General features: G+C 45.6%; 1 protein-coding gene and 1 long non-coding RNA gene across 3 annotated transcripts; one reads left to right on the top strand and one right to left on the bottom strand.

Moving 5' to 3' along the window:
* Window positions 1-204: 204 nt before the first annotated feature.
* On the top strand, window positions 205-23,958 carry VXN (vexin). Of its 2 annotated transcripts, XM_070631557.1 has the most exons (7): window positions 244-945; window positions 5,265-5,320; window positions 12,756-12,903; window positions 16,690-16,751; window positions 16,880-16,946; window positions 19,571-19,662; window positions 21,503-23,958. In XM_070631557.1, exons 1-7 carry the CDS (start codon window positions 879-881, stop codon window positions 21,527-21,529), a joined length of 519 nt encoding a protein of 172 aa, XP_070487658.1. In that variant the 5' UTR covers window positions 244-878; the 3' UTR covers window positions 21,530-23,958. The 2 variants fall into 2 exon arrangements, with proteins under 2 accessions (XP_008524893.1, XP_070487658.1); XM_008526671.2 differs by lacking the exon at window positions 16,880-16,946 and having other exon boundaries at window positions 205-945.
* On the bottom strand, window positions 11,004-24,596 carry LOC139085220 (uncharacterized). Its single transcript, XR_011543374.1, has 2 exons — window positions 24,319-24,596; window positions 11,004-13,271 (listed from the first exon to the last, which is right to left on the bottom strand). It is a non-coding gene; the product is annotated as an uncharacterized lncRNA (long non-coding RNA).

Raw genomic sequence — 24,596 nt, 5'->3', positions numbered from 1 at the left:
AAATCTGTAATGGTATAATGAAAGGTAGTGGGTTTGACATAATACACATGTATCTCAACCATATCTTGTTTTTGTGTATGTATATATAGACTAACATATAGGAGATATACATATCCTATATATATAGGATAAGATATATTAGGATATTTAAGGTAATAAAAATATAACCTTCCTGTAATTGGGCACCTGGAGTGTCGGGACACTGCTTGTTACCACGTCCTTGCCAGCACTTGAAGGTTGTGCAAGGAGACGCTAAGCACACAGCTCTCTAGAAATGTCAGCCTTGTCTTGTACTGGCATGAGGCGAAAACGCTCTGGAGAAATAGTCCTTTTGTTTAAAATAGCAACTTTGAAGGAAGCCAGACTAACACATGACAAATTACTGAATATCCAGTTCTTCTGGAGGAAAGAAAAAAAGCCCCTTTATTTCTGAAATGAAAAGGGGAATCGCTGGGACTAAAATTCACGTTTCCTTTTCGGTGAAATTCTCCAGCCAAGCCCGGCGCTAACCGAGTAGGCGATTTCACTTCATCATCACTTCACAAAAGACTTCCAAATTCACTGCCGCAGACACGGCAAAATAAAAATGTTAAATACGTCCTGGCTGGGAGGGGACTGAAGCCTCCACACGCAATCAAAGGTTTGCAATAATAGGATTCATAAAAAAAAAAAAAAGAAAGAAAGAAAAGAAAAGACAGATGGGATTAGAAAATGTTGCAGTGAAGACTCTGGAATGAGATGAGCTCACAGCCCCAGCCTGTCTTTTGTGGACCTGCACAATGATCCCGGAGCCAGAGTGGATTAGGAAACCTCGCGACTAGGGGTTCAGAGAGGGGCCTCCGGTTCGCACGCACTTTTGGGGAGAGAAGGCTGAAACGATGCATCAGATTTACAGCTGCAGTGACGAAAATATAGAAGTTTTCACCACTGTGATTCCTTCCAAGGGTGAGTAAAATTGCCCTTGAATGTTTCCTGACCGTGGCGCCGTATGCAGGAGGGTGAGGGCAATCACGTGCTGGTTTACTATGATTTACCCTCCGCTCTCCGAGGTCTGATGGGTTCTCCGTTTTGATGGTATTTGTTGTTGTTATTATTTCTTAGAAGGAGGCATGTGGATAAACATCAATCGTGGAGAAACAATCCAACCAGGGGGAAATGAGGGCAGTTAAATATCCCCTGCTCCACTTAACTCAATACCGGCAACCCAACATGCCAGAGGAAAGTGACAGCAAGCCATTGTTTGCGGAAACAGAGATGAAAACAAAATTCCCAGGGCAGCTAGATAGATTCTTTCCTCTTCTCCAGTGAGCAGGTGGGTTCTGAAATGAGAACCAGCTGGCTCAAAAGAATGATTTCTAACTGTGCTGTGAAATGCCAGGAGAAATATCCCCCACGGTGGCCTGAAGGCTAGTGAAATGGTCATATAATGCTTGACCTGGGGGATGGCCTCTACACCCACCCCCGGGCCATGCCCCCAAACTCAACCTAGAACTAGTACTGCCAAAAAGTGTGACTTTGAAAGTCCTTGTGCTCGGAGGTGAATGGTGTCAAGTCCCAGGAAGGGCTTTGTGTCAGAGCTCCAGGTGTCTGGTTACTGGACAGTTCCCTTGCCCTCTCCAAAGCTTGGCCCTCTCTCCTGCTGCCTCTCTTCTCTCCCTGCAGCCCCTGTCTTGCTGGGAGAGCCCAGGACTCCGGCTTAGCCCCTGCTCTCATTGTCAGACTTGAATGAAGGGGGGTGGATGTTTGCTGGTGTTATGACCTCCTGTTCAAACAATTCCTTTCTTCTTCCCGTGTCAGCCACCGACGGGGCCATTGCTCAGGGGGGAAGGGAGAGACTCAGCCTGGCCACAGAGAGACAGCCCGCAGAACATAAATTAAGCTTTAGACATCCACTGCCAGATAGAAAAAAAGAGCTAGGAGTCTGCCCACGTGTATGAATTGGAACTCTCTCTGGAGACTCTGAAAGGTACCTAGAAAGTCAAAGCTGACCCTCTGACCCGGCAGTTCCACTTCCCGGTAAATACTCTCACACGTGGATGCTCACGGTAGCATTGATTCTAGGAGGGCAAAATTGAAAATAACCTAAGCGTCCTTGAAGAGGGGAAGGGACGAAGTGTGGTGTCATCATCCTCTGGAATACTCCACAGTAGTCAACAGGGATGAACTAGATCTCTGTGTACGAACACAGACAGAGCTCAAAAGCATAATGTTGAGCGAAAACAAAGCAGGCTGAAAAATTATATATGTAGGATAACAATTATTAAATTTGGAAATACAAAACAATACTGTATATTGCTTATGGATACATGTCCACAGAAAAGTATGAAAACATAGGCTGGAAAGACACAGATAAAATGAGTGATTTTAGGAGCCCTAGGGAGGGAGGGAAGAGGACTTAGGGGAGGCTAGAAAGGGACCTAAACTCATCCTCTCACTTTTAATTTATTTTATATGAGAAGGAAACAAATCGGAAGCAAATATGAAAATGTTAAAATATATCTATTTCCTGTCATTTTTTTCCCTTTAAAAATTTTTAAAAGGAGAAAAAAGTGCAAAGCCAAATGGCCCTTTTTAATTAAAACCTTTGTATGCAATTCAGGAGCAACTTCACCTGAATAAAATCATTCAAAACAGGACCTTGACTCCATTTGCTGAGCATAGTGGTCAAGAGACTGCTGCCACTTCTGTACTGTGTGACCTTGGGCAGACTGATTAACCTCTCTGTGCCTGAGTTTCTATTTTTGTAAAAGGGAGAACTAGAACTTACCTTCCAGGGTAATTACGGGGGAAAAAATGAGATATAGATAAATACAAAAAGCATCTAGAACGGTACCTGGCATGTGGTAAGCACCATTAAATACATCACTTACAAAGTGATTTCGATTTTTATTCCATATTTAGAGCAATGAATATGTTCAAAGATAAACATTTAAGCTATATTCCTTTCTTGCCATGTTCATTCATGGCCACCTCCTGGTATTAAACCAAGTATTCATTAGCGTTGATGGACATTTCACTGCTCAGGAAGTTGTTCTCTAGAAAAGGAGCATTTGCAATTTTATATTAGACCGCAAACGGAAGAAGTATGCCTCCTTGTACGTCTTGCCTTCTCCAAAGCCATCAAACAGAGGACTCTCTGAGAGAAGACGGTGCTAGTTCTTCTTGAGTCACTGCTGATGAGAGAGACTGGTAACTCTCCATTGCATCCCCACCTTCCCTAACTGCAGAAACACAGGCAGCTTTGACTTTAACTCGTGAGCGTTACGGTCCTCCCTGGTATGCCCTATTCCAGATGCTACTGTTCAGCCATGTTTATTCAATGCGCAATGACCAAAACATTTTATGAGCTCAAGTTCAGCGCAGGGGCAGTGTTGCCTAGCTGTTAAGAGTGTAGGCCTTCTTCCACCATCAACTGTGTGACCCCCTAAGCCTCAGATTCCTCATCTATAAAATGGAGTTGATGAAGAGTACCTGCCTCATCGAGTTGCTGGGAGGAGTGAATGAAATAAGTCAAGCCATCACCTGGTCAAGCTCAATGTGAACTATTATTACATTTATTATTGTTGTTTTATATCCCTCTTTCCAACACACACATATACAAACATGTATTGGGTGTAACCTAATACCTATATATTTTTTTAGCTGAGCCATCTTAATATCTCATGAAAATACGGCAACAGCAAATGTTACTGTGTTTCTTATATATTTTAAAGGCACAGGACATAGATCAAGTCTGTAATAGAGGACAAATGTGTATTTTTACTTTCTAGAGAGGAAATAAGCCATTTAAGGGAAAGATTTCATAGACACAATTCACAGTAAATGCAAAAGATAAAAGATGTGGTTTTACCAAGAAGATGTACCAGAAGTTATTTCCTGAGCTACACGAGAGCGGGTTTAATTCAAAGGGTAAACAGTAGCACAGCATTCAAAATAATTCTCTTGGGGAAAAGCAACAACAGGGAGGGTTAGCAAGGGGAATCGGAAAACATCAGGGGGAATGGAGACAACTCCAGAAAGAGAAATCCTAATGGAATGCTCTAGACATTATCACCTGTTCCTTCCACCTGCCCTCATCTTGCAGAGAAAGAGGAAAATCGGAATAACCACCGCTAATTCCTGGGAACTTATCCTTTGCCAGGTGCTGGGCCAAGGGCTTTATAAAGATTTGTTCATGTAATCCTTGCCACAGCCCTCTGAGGTAGGTGCTATTATTACCCTGTTCTTACAGATGAGGAAAGTGAGGCTTCAAGAGAGTGAGTAATCTGCCCCAGTCACGTAACTGGCAAGCGGTCAAGTTTGGATTCACACACAAGTGAAAGGAACTGGCAGCCCTGGCTATTAACCAGCACGCTGCACTCCTGGTTTCAGGGCTGCAAGCGCTTTGCAGAGAATAACAGCACAGCCCTCATCTGATCCCTTATCTGATATACGACAAGAAGTCGTTTCAGTTCTAGGCAGGGTGGTGACACGGCGGGATTTCAGTTCCTGGTAAATCATTCTGGCAGCAGTGTGGAAAAGAGATGCCTGAGTATCTCCATTTTCAACAAAACACATCTTTTCCCAAGCAAGTTTTTTTTTTTATGTTTAATTGATTTTTAAGCTTTTTTTTACTGTAGTAAAATATACACAACATAAAATTTACCATTTAGCCATTTTTAAGTATACAGTTCTGTGGCATTAAGCACATTCACATTGTTTGGCAACCACCATGACTGTCCATTTCCAGAATTTTTTCATCACCCCTAACAGAAACTCTGTACCCATGAAATAACGACTCCCCATTCCCTTCTTCCCCCAGCCCCTGGTAACCTCTACTCTACTTTCTGTCGCTATGAATTTGACTACTCTGGGTATCTCATAAGCGGACTCATATAATATTTGTCCTTTCATGTCTGGCTTACTTCACTTAGCTTAATGTTTCCAAAGTTTCTCCATGTTGTAGCATGTATCAGACTTTCATTCCTTTTTAAGGCTGAATAATATTCCATTGTACGTATATACCGCTTTTTGTTTATCCATTCTGCCACTGATGGGCATTTGGGTTGTTTCCACCTTTTGGCTATTGTGAATAATGCTGCTATGAACTCTGGTGCACTCAACAAAATAACATCTAAAATCAAAATTGCAATCTGCCTCTTCTTCCCATTCCCCCTCCTCTGTGCCCCTGCCCCACTCCAGGTGCGAAGCCTCTCGGTATTGTTACTGTAGCTACATCAGCCTCACAGTGTTCTCTAAAACCATTCTTTTCTCTCTCTTTCCAGTGTCCAGTCCAGCCAGAAGAAGAGTCAAAAGCTCTCAACACCTCTTGACCAAGAATGTAAGGAAACTTCATTTTGATCCCTTTGATTGACTTTCATTAAAAAAGCAATATCTAGCTTCTTCTCTGTCTCTCCCCTGCTCTCAAAAACCGGGAAGGTTTTCTAGATCCCAAGTTGTCGCTGTTGCATTCTCCATCCTCCACTTAACCAAAGTAAATGACAAACGTCAACCAGACAACAAACAGCTTTGAATGGGATCCCCCTATTCTGTCATTTTCCCCAGACGCAAAGTGTAAATCTCATTTCATATACACATTTTTTTCTTATTTAAACAGAATCCACCACGATGTGGGTATTTCATCCCTGGCCTAGGTATTCTCCTATTTTTGGCATTTGCAATATTCCATTTTTTCACTATTATAAATAGTGCAATGAATTTATTTGTACAAAATACTATTCTTTTGGATTAATTCCGTGGTGCATAGGCCTCAAAGTAGAATTAACAAGTAAAAGGATTAGAACAGTTCCACCCATCCATCCATTCATCAAATATTTGCATTCCTACTGCGTGTAAGAGACACTGTGCTAGATGTGGAAAATAATAGTGATTTTTAAAAAATGATTTCTGTTTACAGTTTGTCACACATTACCAGGAATTCTGAACAATTGCCAGACTTCCCGCAATGCTTTTCCATTTACCTCACCAACACTAGCTTTCATTTTTCAGTATTATCTTTTGGTACTTTAATAAGCATATACATTACCTTAAAACTAGTTTACATGTCTTTAGAGCCTAATGATGCTGTGAATTTCTCATTTTACTTACAGGTTTCTTTATATAAAGCTGTCAATACATCTTTGCACTTTAAAAGGCTTATTTCAACTGCTAATTGTTTCCTTTTGGTTATACTGGAGTTTCTAGCATATCTGTCACAATTTTTCGTAGAACATCATTTTGATTTTCTAAGTATTTCCATTTTTAAAAGCGTATTCTCCATTTAAAAAAGAAAATTTTAAGTGTCCTGAGAGTGAGATGGGGTTTTAGTCATTGTTTTTATATACATTTAGTGTTTTTAAAATTCCCAAAGCAGTATATGCCCATTATAAAATTTGAAACATTACAAAAATACAAACTATAGCATTGGAAGGTCCTGAGAAGCTGTAGGACATAGTGTTAGGCATGCAGACTTAGAGTCAAACTGCCTGGGCTTCTGTCCCAGTTCTATCCGTTTCTAGCTCTGTGACCTTGGGCAAGTTGCCCAACCATTCTGGGACTCAGCTTCCTTAGCTTTAAAACGGGGATGACAAGAGCACATATCTCAAGAACCATTGGAAGGAGCAAATGATTTAATACATGTAAAGTGCTTGGTCCAGAGCCTGACACATACTGAGCATTCAGTAAGTACTGGTGTTTTTTTAAGTGAAAATTTCCCATACACTAACATATAATTATTATGCTTTATTGCTCAATAACACACTGTTTTGCAATTTGTTTTTTTCACGAAACAATAAATCTTTAACATCTTTACATGCCAGTGAATAAGTATAGATATCCCCTACCCCTTATAGAGGCTGCAGAGTATGCCACTGTATGAATATACTATACTTTTCAACCCAAACAAAATCTGAAGTTTTCTAAATTATGTAACCAAATCATCAATAAAGAGGTTTCTCCATTTTTTTCCACTAAAACAATGCCGCAAGAAATATTCTTCAACATTTTTTTTATGCTCTTATGCAAATGTTTTTGAGGATAAATTCATAGATATGAAAATGCTGTGTTATCAAATCAACACGTCGTACTTCTTAAATTTACACAATGTTTTATGTCAATTATTCCTCAATTTAAAAAATGAAAATGCTCAAAAGATATAAACATTGAAAAACTTGTAGCAACTGTGTTTTAAAGTACCTTAAACCAAACTTCTGAGCCAATAGTATATGGTGCCAATGTTGTTAATCCATGACAATCTTATAGGTGAAAATATCTTACTGTTTTAATTTGCATTTCTTGAATTATTAATATTATTATTCATCTTTTCATAGATTTTGATATTTTTTCCCAACAGGTTCTTCACTCAAGTCTTTTGCCCATTTTTCTGTCAATTGTATGCCCCTATTTTTAGTGACTTTTGAGAATATTTCACATATTAAGAAAGCAAAGGGCTTTTAATGGATGGAAAATTTCTCTGTTGTGGGGCAAAAGATTCCCATCTTTCGTGGTCCCTGAAAACTTAAGCCCACAGTCTAGAAAGAAAATGCTCCCAACTTTCAAGGAGCAGTGGGTGTTACCAAAAATGGAAATGGAAAGGGTTGTTTGCAGGTAAAGTTTACGAAAAGTTTCACAACAGAACTTTCAGTCTGAATTCGGCATCACTCTGGATTCGAAGGAGCCACAAATCATTCCTGACTCAGGGAAGATCCCCTGGAATTGGAATATTTAGTTCTTAACTGAGCTCTTGCCTTAAATTTCCAGCCTTAAACAAGGTTCCTGTTTGAATCACCCCTTACACCAATACCTACTGGCTTTATAAGGACAGATGGTGGTTACAAAAGGTTTTAAAGTGGAAACCAAATCATTATACTTTCTAGTAGTTAAATAGGGTTCTAGGGAAGAAACTTCCCAGGAGATTTAGGACCTAAACAAAGGAGACTATTCTCAATGGTGGAGGCGAAGCCACATGGGCATGAGACACAAAACCACCAAAACGGGGGCACAACCTCTTGGAATATCCAATCAACGTGAGCCAGGCACTGTGGAACTTTCCCTTTCAAAAGTAGTTTTACTCAGAGAAAAAAAAAAAATGACTCGTCTATGAATACATATAAAAATTGCTTTTGATCCCCCCAAAAAAATCAAAAGCTAGGGTCTTGTCTTCAAATATGCAATCCTCCTCCAGACAACTTAATAAAGCCCAAGCCAGAACCTTAAAAACACCCTCTGGCCTTTGAGCTTTCCTCTGAATGTCTGATTTCCTCTAACAGCCTGACTCATCATTTGCTTGTAAAATTCAGCCCCAGCCGTACAGAACATTCAAATTAGAACAGACAGGAAAGGTCCCTTAGTCCACCTAAGATGGGGAAACTGAGTCCAAAAAACAAAGACTTGTCTCTGATCTCTTGTTTCCTCATTCAACTGGCCCTTGGCTTCCCTTTAAATTCCCAAGAAAATTATTCATATTTTGCAACTGCTCTAATGTACCAATGTTTACAACTTTCTTTGTCCTGAAATTCTTATTTGTGTCTATTCTCCCTCCCTGGGCTACCATGACAAATATCTCTGTCCTCTCTGAATCATGCTTAGTGTCCCAGTTTCCTCCCTCTCTGGACTCTTCCTAAGTTACCTTTTCTTCTGAACCCAGGGCAGCCACACAATGTTCCTTCTCTAGACAGTCTCTCTGATCTCCCCAGTCTTGGATTGTTAGGCAATTTTATTGACATCCTGATCATCCTGATGCCACCAACATCCTAAGAGTAGCTCAAAGGAATAAATTCACTCTAAGGTGCAGGTCGGTTAGGCCTCCCAGTACAACGGAGCCACTGCCACTGTGCTTCAGAGCCCCTTCCTAATAAGCAGCAGGGCCGTCATCAGGAAAGATGAAGAAATGAGACTGTAAATGTCACATTCTCCCCAGACTGCAGCCTTGTGGAGGAGGGATTTGTCCGGTCATCTGATTTGTCAAAATGCACTGAGCAATCAATTACACTTGAAGATCCTTATCTGGATGTAGGCATTTCTGTGGGTCTTACAAAGAGCACTCATTTAGGAATCATGAAACCGTGGTTCTCATCCTGGCTCCGCCCCTTATAGCTCTGTGACCTTGAAGACAAATAGCCTCTCTTGGCCTCAGTTTCCCTATGTGTAAAATTAGGGAGTTGGAATAGAACATTGCTACGGATCCCATTAGCCCAAAATCATGATGCTTCTCCATCCCCTCTGTCTCCCCTGTCTTTCTAACTCCCTACCAGCCCCCTAGGCTGGCAAACAAACAAGTGCGAACTGAAGGCATCAGTGGATGGAATCCTGGGGCTTGTGTGCTAGCCCATGTGCTCTGTTCTTCCCATCACTGACCTAAGACCAGCAGGGAAGCCTCAATTTACTGTAGTAAAGCTTGTTGACTAGTACATTCCCCTGCTTTCAGCAGGCAGTTTGCTGACCTAGGAAAGAAAAATCCAACATTAAACCCTTGTCTCTCCTTCTCTCTCCCTGTTAATATCCACCCCTCTACCCCCTCAGTTCCCCGATCTTATCCCTGTACTCAGGGTGCTAAAGAGCCTACTCTCAGGCCAGTTTGTTCTAAGACCAGCAGCAGCAGCAAGCCCAGACTGTGTCCTACAGACCAGAAAATAAACCGGGCTCTCAGGAGGCCACAACCATCCATTCAGCTGTCCACCCCCTGGTGTGGGCCTAACGCACTGCTCTGGAGCCCTCTCAGAGCCTCTGTTATTGTGGGAAATAAGAACCAAGTAGAAGGCCAGCTATGAGAGGGAAATCTCCTGAGATGGGTCCCTCTCCTCTTTCCTTTCTTGCTATTGGCATCCATTGGGGGACTGGAGAATACACCCTGAAGAGGCAGTGGGCCCTAAGTCATGACCTGGGAACTAAGCAGCCTCATCTCCAGCCCAGCAAACCTCCTAAACCCAGCCGAGGCTGAGCAGCTAATGCCACTCCACTCTCTCCCTTCCCATTCTCTTCTCCTCTCTGCCTCCAACTGCAGAGAAGGGGTTGCAGAGGTGGCACTTCTCATTCCTGAAAGGAGCACTTGCTTCCCATTCAGAAGAGAAAATGCTAGGTCTCCCCCAGGGACGACTCAGGCTTTCACATCCTGCCTCACTTTCTCCTTCTACAAAGTGGGTCTGAAAACACACCAGTCCTCGCTCCTCCTCCCTTAGAGGAATGCTGAGAGAATGAAGATAAAATCAGGAATACCTGTGATGGGAGGTCAACAGCAAAGACACTACTGAGTGTCAAGTCATGAGACTCAGGTCTTTCCTGTTCAACCTGAAGACTCACATTCCAGGGGAGGGCCCTTAGACCAAACAGCACACGTGTCCAGGGGAACGGGGCTCCAAATTTCCACTAATCCAGGAAGTTCAAGTATTCTGGTGGCCTCGCAGCAGCATGCAGAGTGCAGTGCTAAGAGGAAGGAAGGAAAGGCGGAGAGCAGAGGGGACGCATGTGCAGGGAGCTGAGTGCCACACCACCCACGGCTGCGTCTCACGGCTGGCGCGGGGTGGACGGGTGCTGCCCCGAGCCTCGCTGAAGGCGTGCTGAAAACAGAAACACCTCCTTCTGCAGGGCCCTGAGGAGAAAGGGGACAAATCCTACACATTCCTGAATTATCAGTTTTCCCCAAAGAATGCATGAGTCTGGGTCCTAAAATGGGCCTAAGAAGAGTGAATTTCCTAACCCAGAAAAGACCAAATTTGGGCTCTTAATTTTCTAAGCAAAGGACTACCTGTGGTGAGCTGAAGCAGAGTGACAGCTCCTCTTATTTTCCTCTGTGGGAGACATGAACCGTTCTCAGATGCAGTAGATAAATATGTGGCATGAAGAAAAACAGCAAGCTGTGCTACGAAAATCTCTACTAACGACAGGCGTTTACGCTGCCCCCAAACAGCCAGGCAGACAGAATATGCCCTTTCCACATAACCACCAAGAGTTAAAATTGGGGTTTGAACTCAGGTCTGCCTCAACCCAAATGAGTTAACTGCTTCATCATTGACCAATTCTTATTTTAATTTGCATTTATTTAATTACAATTGTTCAGTGTCTTTTCATGTTTACTAGCCATTTGTATTTCTACCGTCAATTGCTGAATCATGTTTTTTGCCCCATTTTTCTATTGTTCTTCTTCTTTATTGATTTGTAAGAGTTCTACGTCCATAAGGATAATTCCCCATTATATGTAACACATGTTATATTGAGCCATATTCTATTCTAGAGTTTGTTTTTTGGTTTTTTTTAACATGCATCTTTGCTCTAGTATTCATTTTGGTATGAGAAGTGTGGACAGGGATCTATTTCCCCCAGGGCCTGACAACAATATTTATTAAGGTCCAATTTTTCTCCACTCAATTGAAGTATCACCCCATTACGATATTTAAAAATTCAGTCTTGGGGCCAGCCCAGTGTCGTAGTGGTTAAGTTCACACGCTCCACTTCAGCAGCCCAAGGTTTGCCAGTTTGGATGCTGGGCGGAGACTGAGTGCCGCTCATCAAGCCATGTGTGACGGCATCCCACATAAAATAGAGGAAGATTGGCACAGGTATTAGCTCAGGGTCAATCTTCCTCACACACACACACACACACACACACACACACAAAATCAGTCTTTTTTGCTTCAGCATCCTCCAAAAGTAATACAATTGTTATATTCAGACAACTGAGAGGGATCTGTCAGAAGCCAGATGGTAAGGGCTGAGATGGGGCCACCTCACTCACAGATGCGCTGTGTGCCCAGGATCTGGCACAGAACGTGCCTTTGCAGGATTTCTGCAGAAGGAAGGAGCGAGCCAGTGAATGCCAACCTCAGGGCAGCTGCCATGTAACGTTGGAGGTTCCCACAGCTGTGGGGGAGTGAAGACATTCAGAATGAAGACCCCCGTGTCCTGGATATGTATAGAAACATGCAGGATATGCAGCAAAGACTGCTAAAATTCCCTTCATCCCTCTTGGTCGTAAGATAAAATACAATATTTGTCTCACGTTTTTACATTTAAATTATTACAATGATTTAAGCTTTTTTATTATAAGCTTTAAGGCCCTTTTTGGTGGGCTCTGATTAAAGGGGTATTTCCCCTTAATGGACTTCTCAGAATAACTATTCAGCAGGTGACCATTACCAAAAAGGCCTCAGCATTTCTCACCCTGTTCTGGTTCAGGAGATCTCCACTTACTGAACCACCCCTGTGGAAATCCATCTCCCAGCTCCTCCCGGACCTCCGCCCTAGGCATTCTGTAGGGGGGAGGGGAAGTGTGCGTGCTCTGTCTTGCCAGCAGCCTCTTTCTTTTTAAAACCTGGGAATCAGTTGGGCCCGGAGTCCTCTCCCTAGGTATTCCCTCTGCATGAACAAGGGCATCCACATGGCTGCAAAGACTGTCACATGCCGATTTCCAGGACTGTCCGTATCTCAAATAGCCTGTCCTGTTGTCAAAGTACATCAGGCCACAGAGCAGGTGACTAGCCCGGATTTTTGGCCTCATGGCCCAGGCTCCTGCCTCTGTGAAGGGACTGCTCGTGAAGAACCCCCAGAACCCTCATTTCCTGCACCATGGCACCATCTGAGACGCTGAAGTTAAATAAAACAGTTAACTGATTCAGGCCAGTTTACCCAGGTTTTCTCACTGCCCCTAGCACTCGCCGGAGGAAGGAGGCTCTGATCATTCCTTGCCAGCACGACGTCCACCTGCAAAGCTGCCGGCCTGGGCCTCGCCGTGGGTCCTGGGATCCGGGGGAGAACAAGCTGACTGTCCTTCCTCCTCCCGGCAGGTGGTGATCGAGTCGGACCTCCACACGCCCCGGGCCCTGGAGCTGCTGCCGCACCGCAGCGACCGCCGGGACGAGGGCCGCAGGTCGGGCCGGCTGCAGACCGCGCGGCCGCCCGGCGCCCAGCCGGCGAAGACCCCGGCCAGACCCGGTACGTGCGTCCGGCCGAGGCCGGGGACCCGCCCTGGGGGGGCAGTGACGCATGTAGAGCAGCAGCCGCAGTGTGTGCGTCCTCGCGTGTGTTTTGTCCCCCCGTGTTGTAGTCCTCTCGGGCGTCCTCCGTCACGCCAGGTGAGCGCAGCACCTGTGGCGTGGGGACTACGGCTTTTCCCAGGTCCATGCTGTTCCTCCTCTGAATGCACCTGCTCTTGGGCCGCACCTACAGCAGCACCATAAAAACACCTTCACCTGTAAAACACTCGCTTCTGGGTGTGGGTAAGGAGCAAAGATGCTTTCATCTACCATCTTGCTCCACAGGAAGCCCTGCCGGATTCAGGAAGAGATGAAAATCATTCTGTTCTGGGGAAGAGAAAGCCAGTGCAGACATGACTCATGAAGCAAAAGAAGCCAACATTATTTATTTTACAGCCGTGTGTGTTAGTTATGCCCTCTTAAAATCTCACCATTTTAAACTTGAATGACTTAGCCTATTTCAACAATCTATGAAAAGAATTTAGGGACAAATTTGTTTTGAAAACTGGAAACATAGTCTTACCTTCAACATTATTTTTGAAAATGGCTTCCACCCCAAGCAGTTAAACAGGAGTCTGCATCCAGCCTGCTGAAGTCTGTGCTGGTATTTTGCCTTTAATGGCTGGTTTACTTTATTTCTGTTATGCCCACAGCCTAAAGTTATTCATATTTTAATTCCAAAAATACACAATGGCAAGTCTGGGATGTCCTTCTCAAAGCTTTTTTGGTGTTAATTTTGTGTTACAAGAGCTGAAATAAGACTCTATGATGTCCTTTCATCCATCCAGCTTCTCTTTGCTGCTTCATAGATGCCAGACTGGATCTCTAAGATGTCTTATGATCGCTAACGCCCTAACCTGGTTTTACGATCCTCTTTATAAGAATACATAAATCAAGCTATATTCTCTAGTTAAGTGATTACATATACACATATGTACGTAGAGTGAAAGCATTAGGAAAACCACAATCTGCCTTGCAAATTAAGAAGAGATAAATTTTTCTGTGTCTATATATAGGCAGGTGGGTGGGTGCATGTGTGTGTAGAAAGAATATCTTCGCTTCAGAATCATAAAGTGAATTTAGAGCCATGTTTCTCAAATTTTAGTGTGCAGAAGGTTCACCTGGATATCTTGTTTTTATGCAGATTCTAATTCAATGGGACTGAGTAGGGCCCCAGGTTTTGTTTCTAATTAGCTTCCAAATGATGCTAATGATGTTGGTCTGAGGACAACATATTGATTAGCAGGGATTTAGAGATGATCTAATGGGTGTTTCTCAAAGTGGGGTCCCCAGAGCAGCAGAATCTCCTGAGAACTTGCTGGCAACCACCCCCTGCTGATTTACAGAAGAGGAAACTGAAACCATAGACACTATTTGACCTATCCAAGGTCACACTGCTCATTAGTAATGGAACTGAGATTAAATCTTGGGTCTCCTGATTTCCTAGCTAATGCCTCTTCCCCCTGGGAGAATAATGTCTTCCCTACTGTCTAGTATTAGGGGCCACTTTCTTCCCTTTCGAAGTAGTTTGTAGAAGCCTGGATTGCCCAAGGCAGTCTTTTGTTCTGAAAGAGGAGAACAGTAAGTTATGAAATGGAGAGAATCTGCCCAACATGTGACAGTCAGCTCATGCAGGGAATGTGCTAGTCAGGTTTAAAAAAAAGCGATTGAGCTGGGCATTGATTCAATTTCTTCAGCTTCCCCAATCTGATAGATTCCAGAGGGGGTGGGACAGCAGGAGGGTTTCTGAGTCAAAGCTAGACCCCAGAGCTCTCCACACGAAAGGCCTGGCATCAAGTCTTCCATCCTCCTGTCAGAAGGGCGTGTGTCTCCAGGGGTCTCAGATCTGGGGACTTGTTTCTTTTCTGAGCTATAGGAGAAGGCTCCCAGATATTGTAGTCTTCCCACGTGGGAGAAAGATTCTCTGAGGAATCTTGGAAATTGCAGGGACTCTGAAGGCAGAGGCCCGGCTGAGAAAGTCTCACCATGAGCCTTGAGCAGGTGGGCCTTCAGTCCCTGGAAAGGGGACAGCCCCCCTCCTGGGCCTGGGAGAAGGGGCTGCCTGCAGAATCTCTCCACCAAGTTGTCCCTGGGCACCTCAGAATCAATTTGTTCAAAGGGAACTCATCTTCCTCCTTCAAATTTCTGTTCCTTTCTCTGCTGAGGCCTTCATCCATCTTTCCAGCAAGCCACTGGGATGTTTTCCCTAACACTCCCTTGTCCTGCCCCAACCACACTCCACCCACCACTTCACACATTAGCACTGACAGCGTCAGCTCCTAGCTATGTCTCGTCTCTCCTTCCTGGTACCTACCTCAGGCCCTGGGCTCAGACTCCCTTCATCTGTGTTGCAGCCAACCCTGGCCCTCAGCCACCAGTCCCCCTTTCTCGACAAGGCTACCAGAGGGGTCTTCTAAAGCAGAAATCTGCCTCTGCTATCACTCTTTTAACACTGTGTCCTCCCCACCCCTGACCACCCTCCAGACCATGTCCAAGGCCGTCCAAGACCCATCCTCTGCTGACCTCCCTAGGACCATCTTCTGTCCATACACAGAGCAACCCTGAGCCGCAGTGGAATTCTCTGACTACTATATTATATTCTGTTTCCTTCGCTGACACTGCTCCCTCTATGGATTGCCCTCCCTGTCTCTTTCCACCTGGCAAAGTCCTCCCAGACTGGGTTGGGGGGGTCCCTCAGTCAAGTTCCCCAACCCTGAAAGTTCACCAAAGAGGTCAGTTTGCCATTCCCTAGATTGTCCTTACCTGGCTTCATTTTAATTGTCGTGTTTCTCTAAAGCCCTGGTTTCCTCATCTAGAAAGTAGGGACTATCATGATACCTAACAGGTAGGTATCATGTTAGGTGAGGATTGAATGAAACTGTATTCATGTTTTACACTCAGCATGGTGCCTGACACACAGTAGATACTGAAATATGAGCTGTTACTTATGCCAAAGTATTGCACATTATGGTTGATCTTGATAGTCTGGTCATTTTTTATTTTCTTGGCATTGAGATTTTTTCCAGGGAGTGGGAGTGTTGCATTTTGGTGTGCTGTAATGTGATAGGATGGGGCTCATTCTGGAACATCTGCCCCAGGAGAGGACCATGTTGAAAGCTAACTTCCCCCACCTATTGCTGCTGCCTCAGCTCAACACCTGGATTCTCAGAAGCTGCAGGCTTCAGGGTAGAAATTACTGAGAAGTAGGTCGGGCCTCAGGAACAAAGGCATAGCAAGAGATTCTCATGTTCATCTATCTCACGTGGCTGGTGTCTCAGGACACTGACAGACTCCAGTCCTTCCATGTTCTGAGGCTCTACTTCCCCCGTCCCCAGGCAGGACTTCTCGGCTCATCTTCCTAGAGAGGTGTCCTGGTTGGGTAATTGATCCCAGCTGTGAAGACTTAACTCCTGATAACCCCTTGTGATCTGGGGCCTTAGGAAGGGAAGAGGAGCTGAGGGCACATTCTCTGAGCACCTACTGTGCACAGACATGGTGCTAAATGCTTCCACACACGTGCTCTTGTGAGACCTTAGTTCTGGCCGCTGGAAGAGAGCTAGGCATGCAAGTGACCCTTGACAGGTGCCCCCTTGCCTGACCCTACTGCCTGAGTTTGCTGCTTGGTACAAAGCCTTTTAGAAATTCCCTGCTTGTGATTGATTAGCTAACGAGATAATTGATGCTGAACCAGGGAGACGTAGAACACAGAGCCCCTGGGTAACGTCTCCTCTGTTCAACTTTGCAGTGGGGATTTCTGAACCCAAATCTGCAAATCTGTGCGGCAGTAGAGCATATGGAAAATCTTTGGTAAGTACAATAAGCCTGGCTAGTTGTATCTGTTGTGCTTTAAACTTCTTGCCCTGACTGCGCCATGAAGAGAGACTCAGTGTCCTTTGTTCCAGGCCTGAGGGTTCTTTCCCCTTTCTCTCCATCAGCTTGTGGCACGCCCCTGGCTGCTGCTCTCTCCGGCCAGAAGTTCAGCTCTTAGGCAAACAGAAGAAGGTATTACCTAGCAAACATTTCAAACATGGGGAGCAATAAGTGGTTTCCATGGTAGGCCTCTGCCAGGTGGAAATACCTGACTAATTTCCTGGGACAGCTACGGGAATAAAGAGATGCCAGGGTCTCAAGCATCGTGAAAACCCAAAACACCAGTCATCTCAGGACGGGACACCTCTGAGGGCACTGCACCTGGAGCAGGCGTGGAGGTTTGGGGTTTGAGATGTGTATTAGGGATCAATACCTGTGACAGCAGAAGGGAGGCAGACTTGGGCACAGGGAATGCTGAACCACCCGGCAGGCCTGACACCTCCTGGTGGGAGGTCCGGGGTAAGTGTTGCCCATCCAGGGGGCCCCAAGTTGGACCCAAATGGCCAAGCTTTTATGTTTCCTCCTTGTTCTGCACGGCATGTGGGCTGCCCCAGGAGCGCGTGACCTTAGATGAGGCCCTCTGCTGCTTGTCTTCCTGCAGCTGGGCAGCGTATTCCTCCCTGAAGGGGGCTCAGGTGGCACATGTGCAGGTCTAGCTCAGCATCACCCTGACAAAAATACATCTCCATCTTCTGGGCATGAATGTGGGTACCCTCTGGGTTAGCATGGTAGGGGTGGAGTCATGGATGGAGGTGAGATGGGCTCGAGCATCCTGAGCTCTGTGAACATCAGCTCTCAAGATTCATCAACTGTGCCATGTGAGAACTAGAAGAGACCCAGGATTGTCTGGGCCAGTCTCTTCATCCTTATGGGACAAGTCGGACAGAGATCTGAGCACTTCACTCCTGGTCTGAGTAGGAAATCTAATCCAAGTATCTCATTTAGGTGTATTAGGAAAACCACATATGGGGCAGGCATGGGACAGGCTGTTTTGTCAGGAGCCCCTTGCCCCAACCTAGTACTCAGGGGAAACTGAAGATGGCTGGGCCGCTTCCACAGAGTGGAGGTTGTCGGGCTGTGACAGCTCAAACAGCTGCCCTCAGCTGAGCCCAGAGGAAGACTAAAGCCAAGGGGAAGAGGACAGCTCACAGCCTTGGATTACCTGCCCCCGGGCCCTGGGCTGGGCTCAGTGCTGTTGGCAGAGAGGTAGCTGCAGCCGGGAGGCCAAAGTTGTGATGGGATAGGGTGGTGATGGGGACACAGTTACACAGGAGGGGCCAATAATAATGCGGAGGACGAAGAGGCAGCTTGACTGCCCCTTCCTCTGGGCCTGGGCCTGAGACGGTGGGGCTGGGGTCCTGCAGCTCATCGGTGGCCTGTCACGGCAGTGCAGAGCTCACACGGCTAAATCTGATTCAATGCTGAAATGCACTGGAGATCAGACTAAGGACAGTGGAGAAGGAGGGGCTGTATGTTCCTGGGGCCCTTGACACAATGGGGAGGGAGAGCTCCCAAGAGGCCACAAGGTGGCACAGTAGCTCTGCCCACAACCTTTGGCCAGCTCGAGAGAGAAGGGGGTGGTGAATCATAGTGTCCTTGACCTGGAATTTCCCAGCAATTCCAGGAATGTGGTGACCTTAAACCTTCAGTGGGACTTGGGGCAGAGAAACAAAGCATAACATGTGTCTATGGACTGAGCAAACGCTGGACTCAGCCCTGGTTAGGCCACCGGTTACTTTTCAATTCAGCCCATGTTTTCTTGAGCACTCACCACCTCCTTTAGGAGAGCTGAGGAGGACCACCAAAGGGGTTAATCCCAGTCCCTGCCACACAGTACACAGCCTCCTGGGGACTCAGAGACTGGACAAACAGGAAACAAGTAGAAAACCGAAAAAGATAGAACTGGTGGGATGTCACACAGGTAATCAGTGCAGTGGGGACGTGAGGACAGAGAAAAATCAACTTTGGCCACCAGCCTTAGGGAAGGCTTCCTGTAAGAAGTGGCCTTGAAGGGCAAGCAGAGATGAGGCTCAATGTGGAGAGTGAAGGAAAAGCTGAGTGAAGATGCGGAGTTGTGCGTGAGCATTAGGAAGGGCAGGAACAGGCCTGCTGGGACTGGAACTGTTGGTACACGTGGGGTGTACTGCATAGGGGTGGAGCTGCATAGATGAGGGAGAGTCTGGGTTTGAAGGGCCTTGAAGAGCAGGCTGCAGTTGGCCTCTGCCTGCCCTGCAGTGGGGAGGCCCTGCAGTGCTCGAGTCCAGGAAGGCCTAGGGAATGTGGCGGGTCTGGTCAGAAACACGGAGGTCCCGGTGACTGGCCCTGAAGGCTGCAGCAGAGGAAATGGAGAGGATGGCACTAATCTAGTCAGTATTTCCAAGCAAGAATCTGCAGGATTCGATGACAAAGTGGACACAGCTAGTGGGGGTGTGTTCTCAGATTGAGTTGCTCTGTCTCAAGTTTCTCTAGGTTGGTGGTTGTCAAAGTGGGGTCCCGGGACTAGCAGCACCTCAGAACTTGTTAGAAATGCACATTCTCAGGCCCACACCAGAACTACTGAATCAGAAACTGGGGTGGGCCCAGCACTGTGTTAACAAGCCCTGCAGAGGAGGCTGGTGCCCGCCAAAGCGTAAGGACTGTTGCCCTAGGTTGGGGGTGGTTCCATTTAGCCATCCCCCTTTCAAATGGCTCCAGTCAGTGCCAGAGTTGGGAACATGGCTACAGCTCATATTCCCTTCCCCTTCCCCACCACCCAGATTCCTCCGGTGGCCCGGATCTCAGTGAAAGCCCCCACCGTCCTGGAGGTGGCAGCCACAGGCCCAGAGAATGGAGCTGTTCTGACAAGAGGGTAAGTGCTGTGCCTCCCAGCCCTGCCGCCTGCGGGGCTCCCTGCCTGCTCTGGTCCTGCGGCAGAAGAGTAACAGGTGGCCTGGTTTGCAGACTCTCAAGATGCTAAAATAAAATCCATGCCAGCTGTAAATTACCTTTTAATGAGGGCAATAATCCTGGGTCCCTGGCGCGCCTCATCAGCTGTTTCCCTAGGATTAGGCTGAAGTGTTTCTGATGGTTTCCACTTCGTTAACACCACTCTTTAGACTTGGAGAAGTGTCATTTGGGAGGGGTTTTGGTTAATTAGATAAATGTAATCACAGGCCTTATTCAGAGCCTCCCACACTGGTGTCAGAGATGCCTCATGAATTAGGTTAAGGATCCCTCCCCAAAGGTACGGAAGTGCTTAAGACAGAAAAGTTTCAAACCAAATTTATAAGCCCCATGTTGCTGTTCATTCTGGTCTAGAACCAGCAGCTAGAGCAGCAGGAGTGGATAATCGCCCAGCGACCCCCTCATTGCCTTCCATGTTGCACTGAGAAGATGGCAGGCAAGAGTCTCAGACTCAATTCAGTATGTGCCTTTGTTCCTCTGCCACCACCCTCCGTACTGCAGCTAGCAGGAAAGTGGTTTAGGAGATGAGGAAGGCTCTGGGCTCTTGACTCAGATCTCTTGCTTGCCTGGCACTGCCACTGATAGCTATGACTTGAGGCAAGTTATTCAGACCTCCATGTCCTCATTTATTTAAAAACAAAACCAAAACATGAGGATGATAATAGTACCCCTCTTGATGGGTGGTTGTGAGAATTGAATGAGATCATGTGTGAGGAGCTTAGCACTAACTGTTGCTATCATTTTTCAAGAAACTTACAATCTAGTAATTGGAAAGACACTACTTGGGAACATGTCAGCTATGCACATGTGCAGGACCACGGGCTAGAATATCAACCCAAGTGGTGCACAGCTTGAAAACTGTGAGAGTACAGGGAGGACTACACCAGTGTGAAGCCCTTCTAGATAAGAGAAAGTCATGTAGAAAGAAGTATAAAAGCGAAGTCACTCAATATGTTGGAACCTAATTGGAGAAAAGTAAGAAAATCGCTTAGATTGTATTAAGTTCTAGTAGCAAATTGTTCTGAGCAGCAATAGCTGTTGCTGACTGCTGAGCAAGCCAGCAAAAACTTACTGTGCCTCAATAGAGGTCAACCTTTCTGATCCACATCACTGTGTTGCGAAGGGTTCTAAATGGTTCCTTTGTCTCTAAGTTCAGGCATTCTCATTTCAATTTGTTCCTGGACCCTGGCTATTGAAAAGGAAGGCCATCTCTTTCACTAGGGAACAAATGAGGAGAAAAATGAACATTTATTGCTGGAGGCTTTATTATCTCATTTTCCTCTTCACAAATGCCCTGTGAACTAGTTGAAATTATCCCCATTTTGCACATGAGGGAACTGAGGCTGGTCGAGATTAAGTCACTTGCTGAGGTCACACAGTAGCTGCGGAGCAGGATTCAGTCCCAGAGCTCATGTTCTTTCAGTAGCTGATGCTTTGGGACATCTGCCCTTTCCAGCAAGATTGTTCATGTAAAGGTGGGAGAGGTGGTAAAAGAGAACTTGGGACAAGAGCAGAACTTGAGATCCATGAACCAGTGTACCCAGAGCCACCTCCTTCCTTCACCCATGTGAGGATCCCCCAGGGCGTCATTCCTGCGAGGGTCCCAACAGTGACCCTCCAGCCTGGTCACAGGATGTGTGAGCAGAGTTGGAGTGAGAAGTCTGGCTACTCTTCTCAAGGGCAAAAATTAAAAGTCTGGCTCAATGAAGTGACTGCCTCCCCACCCATCCCTGGCTTTTCTATAGATCCAGACATCTCAAGAAGATGACTGAGGAGTATCCAACCCTTCCCCAGGGAGCAGAAGCCTCCCTGCCGCTGACAGGAAGTGCCTCCTGCGGTGTCCCCAGCATCCTCCGGAAAATGTGGACAAGGCACAAGAAGAAGTCTGAATATGTGGGAGCTACCAACAGCGCCTTTGAAGCCGACTAAAGGTGACCCTCCAGGTGCCTGGCGTTGGGCAAAGTTCACTGCACAAAGGGAGAAAACTTCCAGATTGGAGCTGAGCCACATTCACCTCTGCTAGTAGCTGGTCCAAACACATCATCCTCCCTTCTTAACCAATCACCCTGGCTTAGGATGCAGGGCAGGAACTTCCCTCGAAGGCGAAAGAAACTGTACCTTCTTAGAATCGATAAAGCCATTGGTCTGAAAGTGACTTGGGAGGTCATAAAGTTTATATCCCTATCTATAAGCAAAACCACACCAAAATCAAACTTGACCCATTTTAAAAACCTCCAAGGAAGGAAGCAGGCAATTCCTCAGTCTTCCTTGTGAGTCGTTCTAATGTGTGTGATTTCTGGCATAAATGTAAGAGCTTGATGTTTGAGGCACTTACTATTCTGTTATCACATTTATTTCATCTTCAGGAGGTCTGGTTTTTAATGACAAAGCACTATATGTTTACTTAGCAGTTCTAATATCCCCTTGAGAGTATTGTTAAGGTCAGTTTTATTCATTTGGCATGATTGCATGAATTCTCGATTCTTTTACATGCAGCTTTTCTGTAGAAAAACATGATTAAAAATTGAATGTTGTATGCTAATGTTTTCTGAAGTGGCATAGTCTAGTGGAATTAATACCACCTTATTTTGGTATAATGATTTTAACTTCCAGAAGTGCTTTCCCTTCCACTATCTCTTATTTTCAAAAAGTCCCTATTAAAGAAAGCACAATTATTCCCTATCTTCAGATGGGGAAGCCAAGGCCTTAAGAGGTCATGTGACTAGATACCAGACAGTGGAATGAGATACCGGGTCCTCAACTTCCTTACAGACTCCTTGCTTTGCTTACTCTAGCAGGGATTCGACGAAGGTTTGGAGGGGTAGGAGTATGTCTCTGGGGGAAATCTTTGAAGGGAAGAATTTGATAAAGTTGGAACAAGTAAGTGACTTGAATAAAATACATCATTATGTATTTGGTTGAACCAGAAGAAATTGCTGTTTTTGTAAGTCAAAAACAATTGATTGTCAAATTCATATGGTTCAACCTAATGTATAATATTATGCTTTCCTCTTTCAATGGAAATGTCATCATAAATTCCATTGTCAACATCAGTAGCCTTACAATGACAATATGGTAATGATAGCTACTGTTTATTAAATGCCTACTATGTGCCAGGCATGACACTGAGCACTTTACATACATTGTCCCAATCTTTCTAACAACTGAGTTAGGTGGTCTTACCCATTTAATAGACAACAGTTTAAAGTGGTTAAACAATTAGTCTGAAGACACATAACCCATATGGGCAGCAGGCTTCAATGCCCGTGTTATATTTACTCTCTCACACAGTATAGTTCAGAATATAGAGAAAGATCAAGGTTAGGAAATAATTTTCATCTCAAATGCTAAACACGGTTGCTTGGCAGAGGCTGCCTGGAGTGCCGTGTGGAGATGGAATCTGAGATACAGGCCTGAGGGATCAACTGGTAATGCCTGTTTGTGGAGGGGATGAGTGGCATGCGCCTGTGTATTTGTCATCTGTAGCCTCAATTCTGCCCAGAAGGCTTGTTTTCTAATTCAGAAGCTTAAATTAATCCAACCAATTTAATAACTGGAGACTCCATGGTGAAATTTAATCTAAGACTAGGTTGGAAATTGCCATGTCTTGGTGCAAAGAAGAACTTGGCTGCATTACTGGTCTCCGACTCAACTGTTAGTCATATGCTGCTGCTCTGTGGCCACGTGTTGCTTTTTTGCTAAGTTGCCTGTTTCCATATCTCCAGGTGAACGTAAGAAGGCATGGGGGGATAAGAGGACCAGGCTTCTGGGCTCTCACCCTGCTGATGTCTGCCCTTCAACAGTTGTTTTAACTCTGAACACCCAATCCTCACATCAGAACATGATTTGGAGACTTGGGCGTCAAGTGTTCCTTCAGTGAGGGCCTCGTCTCACTGGACCGTCTAATAGTCTTACATAGTACAGACAGCAGGGCCCAGAGCAAAGTTAGGGAGCAAACAGATGATATATGCTGGACCTATCGGAGTATCCTAAGATTATTTATTTTAACTTATTTAATTTATAACTGACATTCTTTATTTGTATATGGCAGCTGGAGATTTCTGTAGGATGGAACTAATTTATTTTTAATTTAAATATTTCATGATGAAGTTTGCTTTGTATAGAACATTTTGATTGGCCAATTCAAATAAACATAAAGTACGCTTTGTTCGTGACATTAATAAACCACCGCAAGAGTGTGCCTGAGGCTCCCTCATTGAGTGTGAGAAGGCTTTCACAAAGGGAAAGAATTGTGCATCTGGACCTCATTGCTCCTTTACCTAAATGAAAAGGATTGTGAGAAAGAACCCAGCGTGTTCTTTCCATCCTAAGGCAATATCTGGTTTTGATATTATGGGTCTGCCCAGCAGTCCACACCAGAGCCATTTCTCACAGGGCCTGGCCTGGCATGACCTGTCCTCTCTGAGCTCCCTCTCCTCCCTGCTGATGCTTGACCCCTCAGCCCCACGAGAAACCCCAGGGGGCCCATTGGCCATGCCCAGCCTGCTGGCCTTTCAGCCCCGAAGCTGGGGGAGGCGCAGCCTTTCTCCTCTGTACCCACCTCATGTTCAGCCTCACTGGAGACTGCCCCCGTGACTCACGTTACAGCCACTTGCAGAGGGACGCCAAGGCTAGCTGCAGACGGCTCTCCGGGAATGACGGAGCCTGGAGTCTTCTCGAGCCAGAGGCAACAAGGTTTCCAGGACATTTAGGGTAATAAACTTGCCTCTGTTAGGACCAAGTCCAGTCAAATATTTCAGTTCTTACTGTGTGCTCTCTGTGGCAGTCCCCCACCCTGCCCCATCCTTGGGTTGCCTTCAGAGCAGGCAGATGGGCAGT

The sequence above is a fragment of the Equus przewalskii genome, chromosome 8 (genome assembly GCF_037783145.1).
Source record: "Equus przewalskii isolate Varuska chromosome 8, EquPr2, whole genome shotgun sequence".
NCBI lineage: Eukaryota > Metazoa > Chordata > Mammalia > Perissodactyla > Equidae > Equus > Equus przewalskii.
The sequence above is the reverse complement of the archived record's forward strand: the minus strand, read 5'-3'. Positions and strand labels throughout refer to the sequence as shown.

What these genes read in the sequence shown, in the direction of transcription:
- VXN (XM_008526671.2), top strand. Translation starts at nt 879, where the DNA reads ATGCATCAGATTTACAGCTGCAGTGACGAAAATATAGAAGTTTTCACC. An exon ending in GAAGACCCCGGCCAGACCCG is followed by an intron (nt 12,904 to 16,689) that starts GTACGTGCGTCC and finishes TCAACTTTGCAG; the next exon opens with TGGGGATTTCTGAACCCAAA. An exon ending in GGAGCTGTTCTGACAAGAGG is followed by an intron (nt 19,663 to 21,502) that starts GTAAGTGCTGTG and finishes GCTTTTCTATAG; the next exon opens with ATCCAGACATCTCAAGAAGA.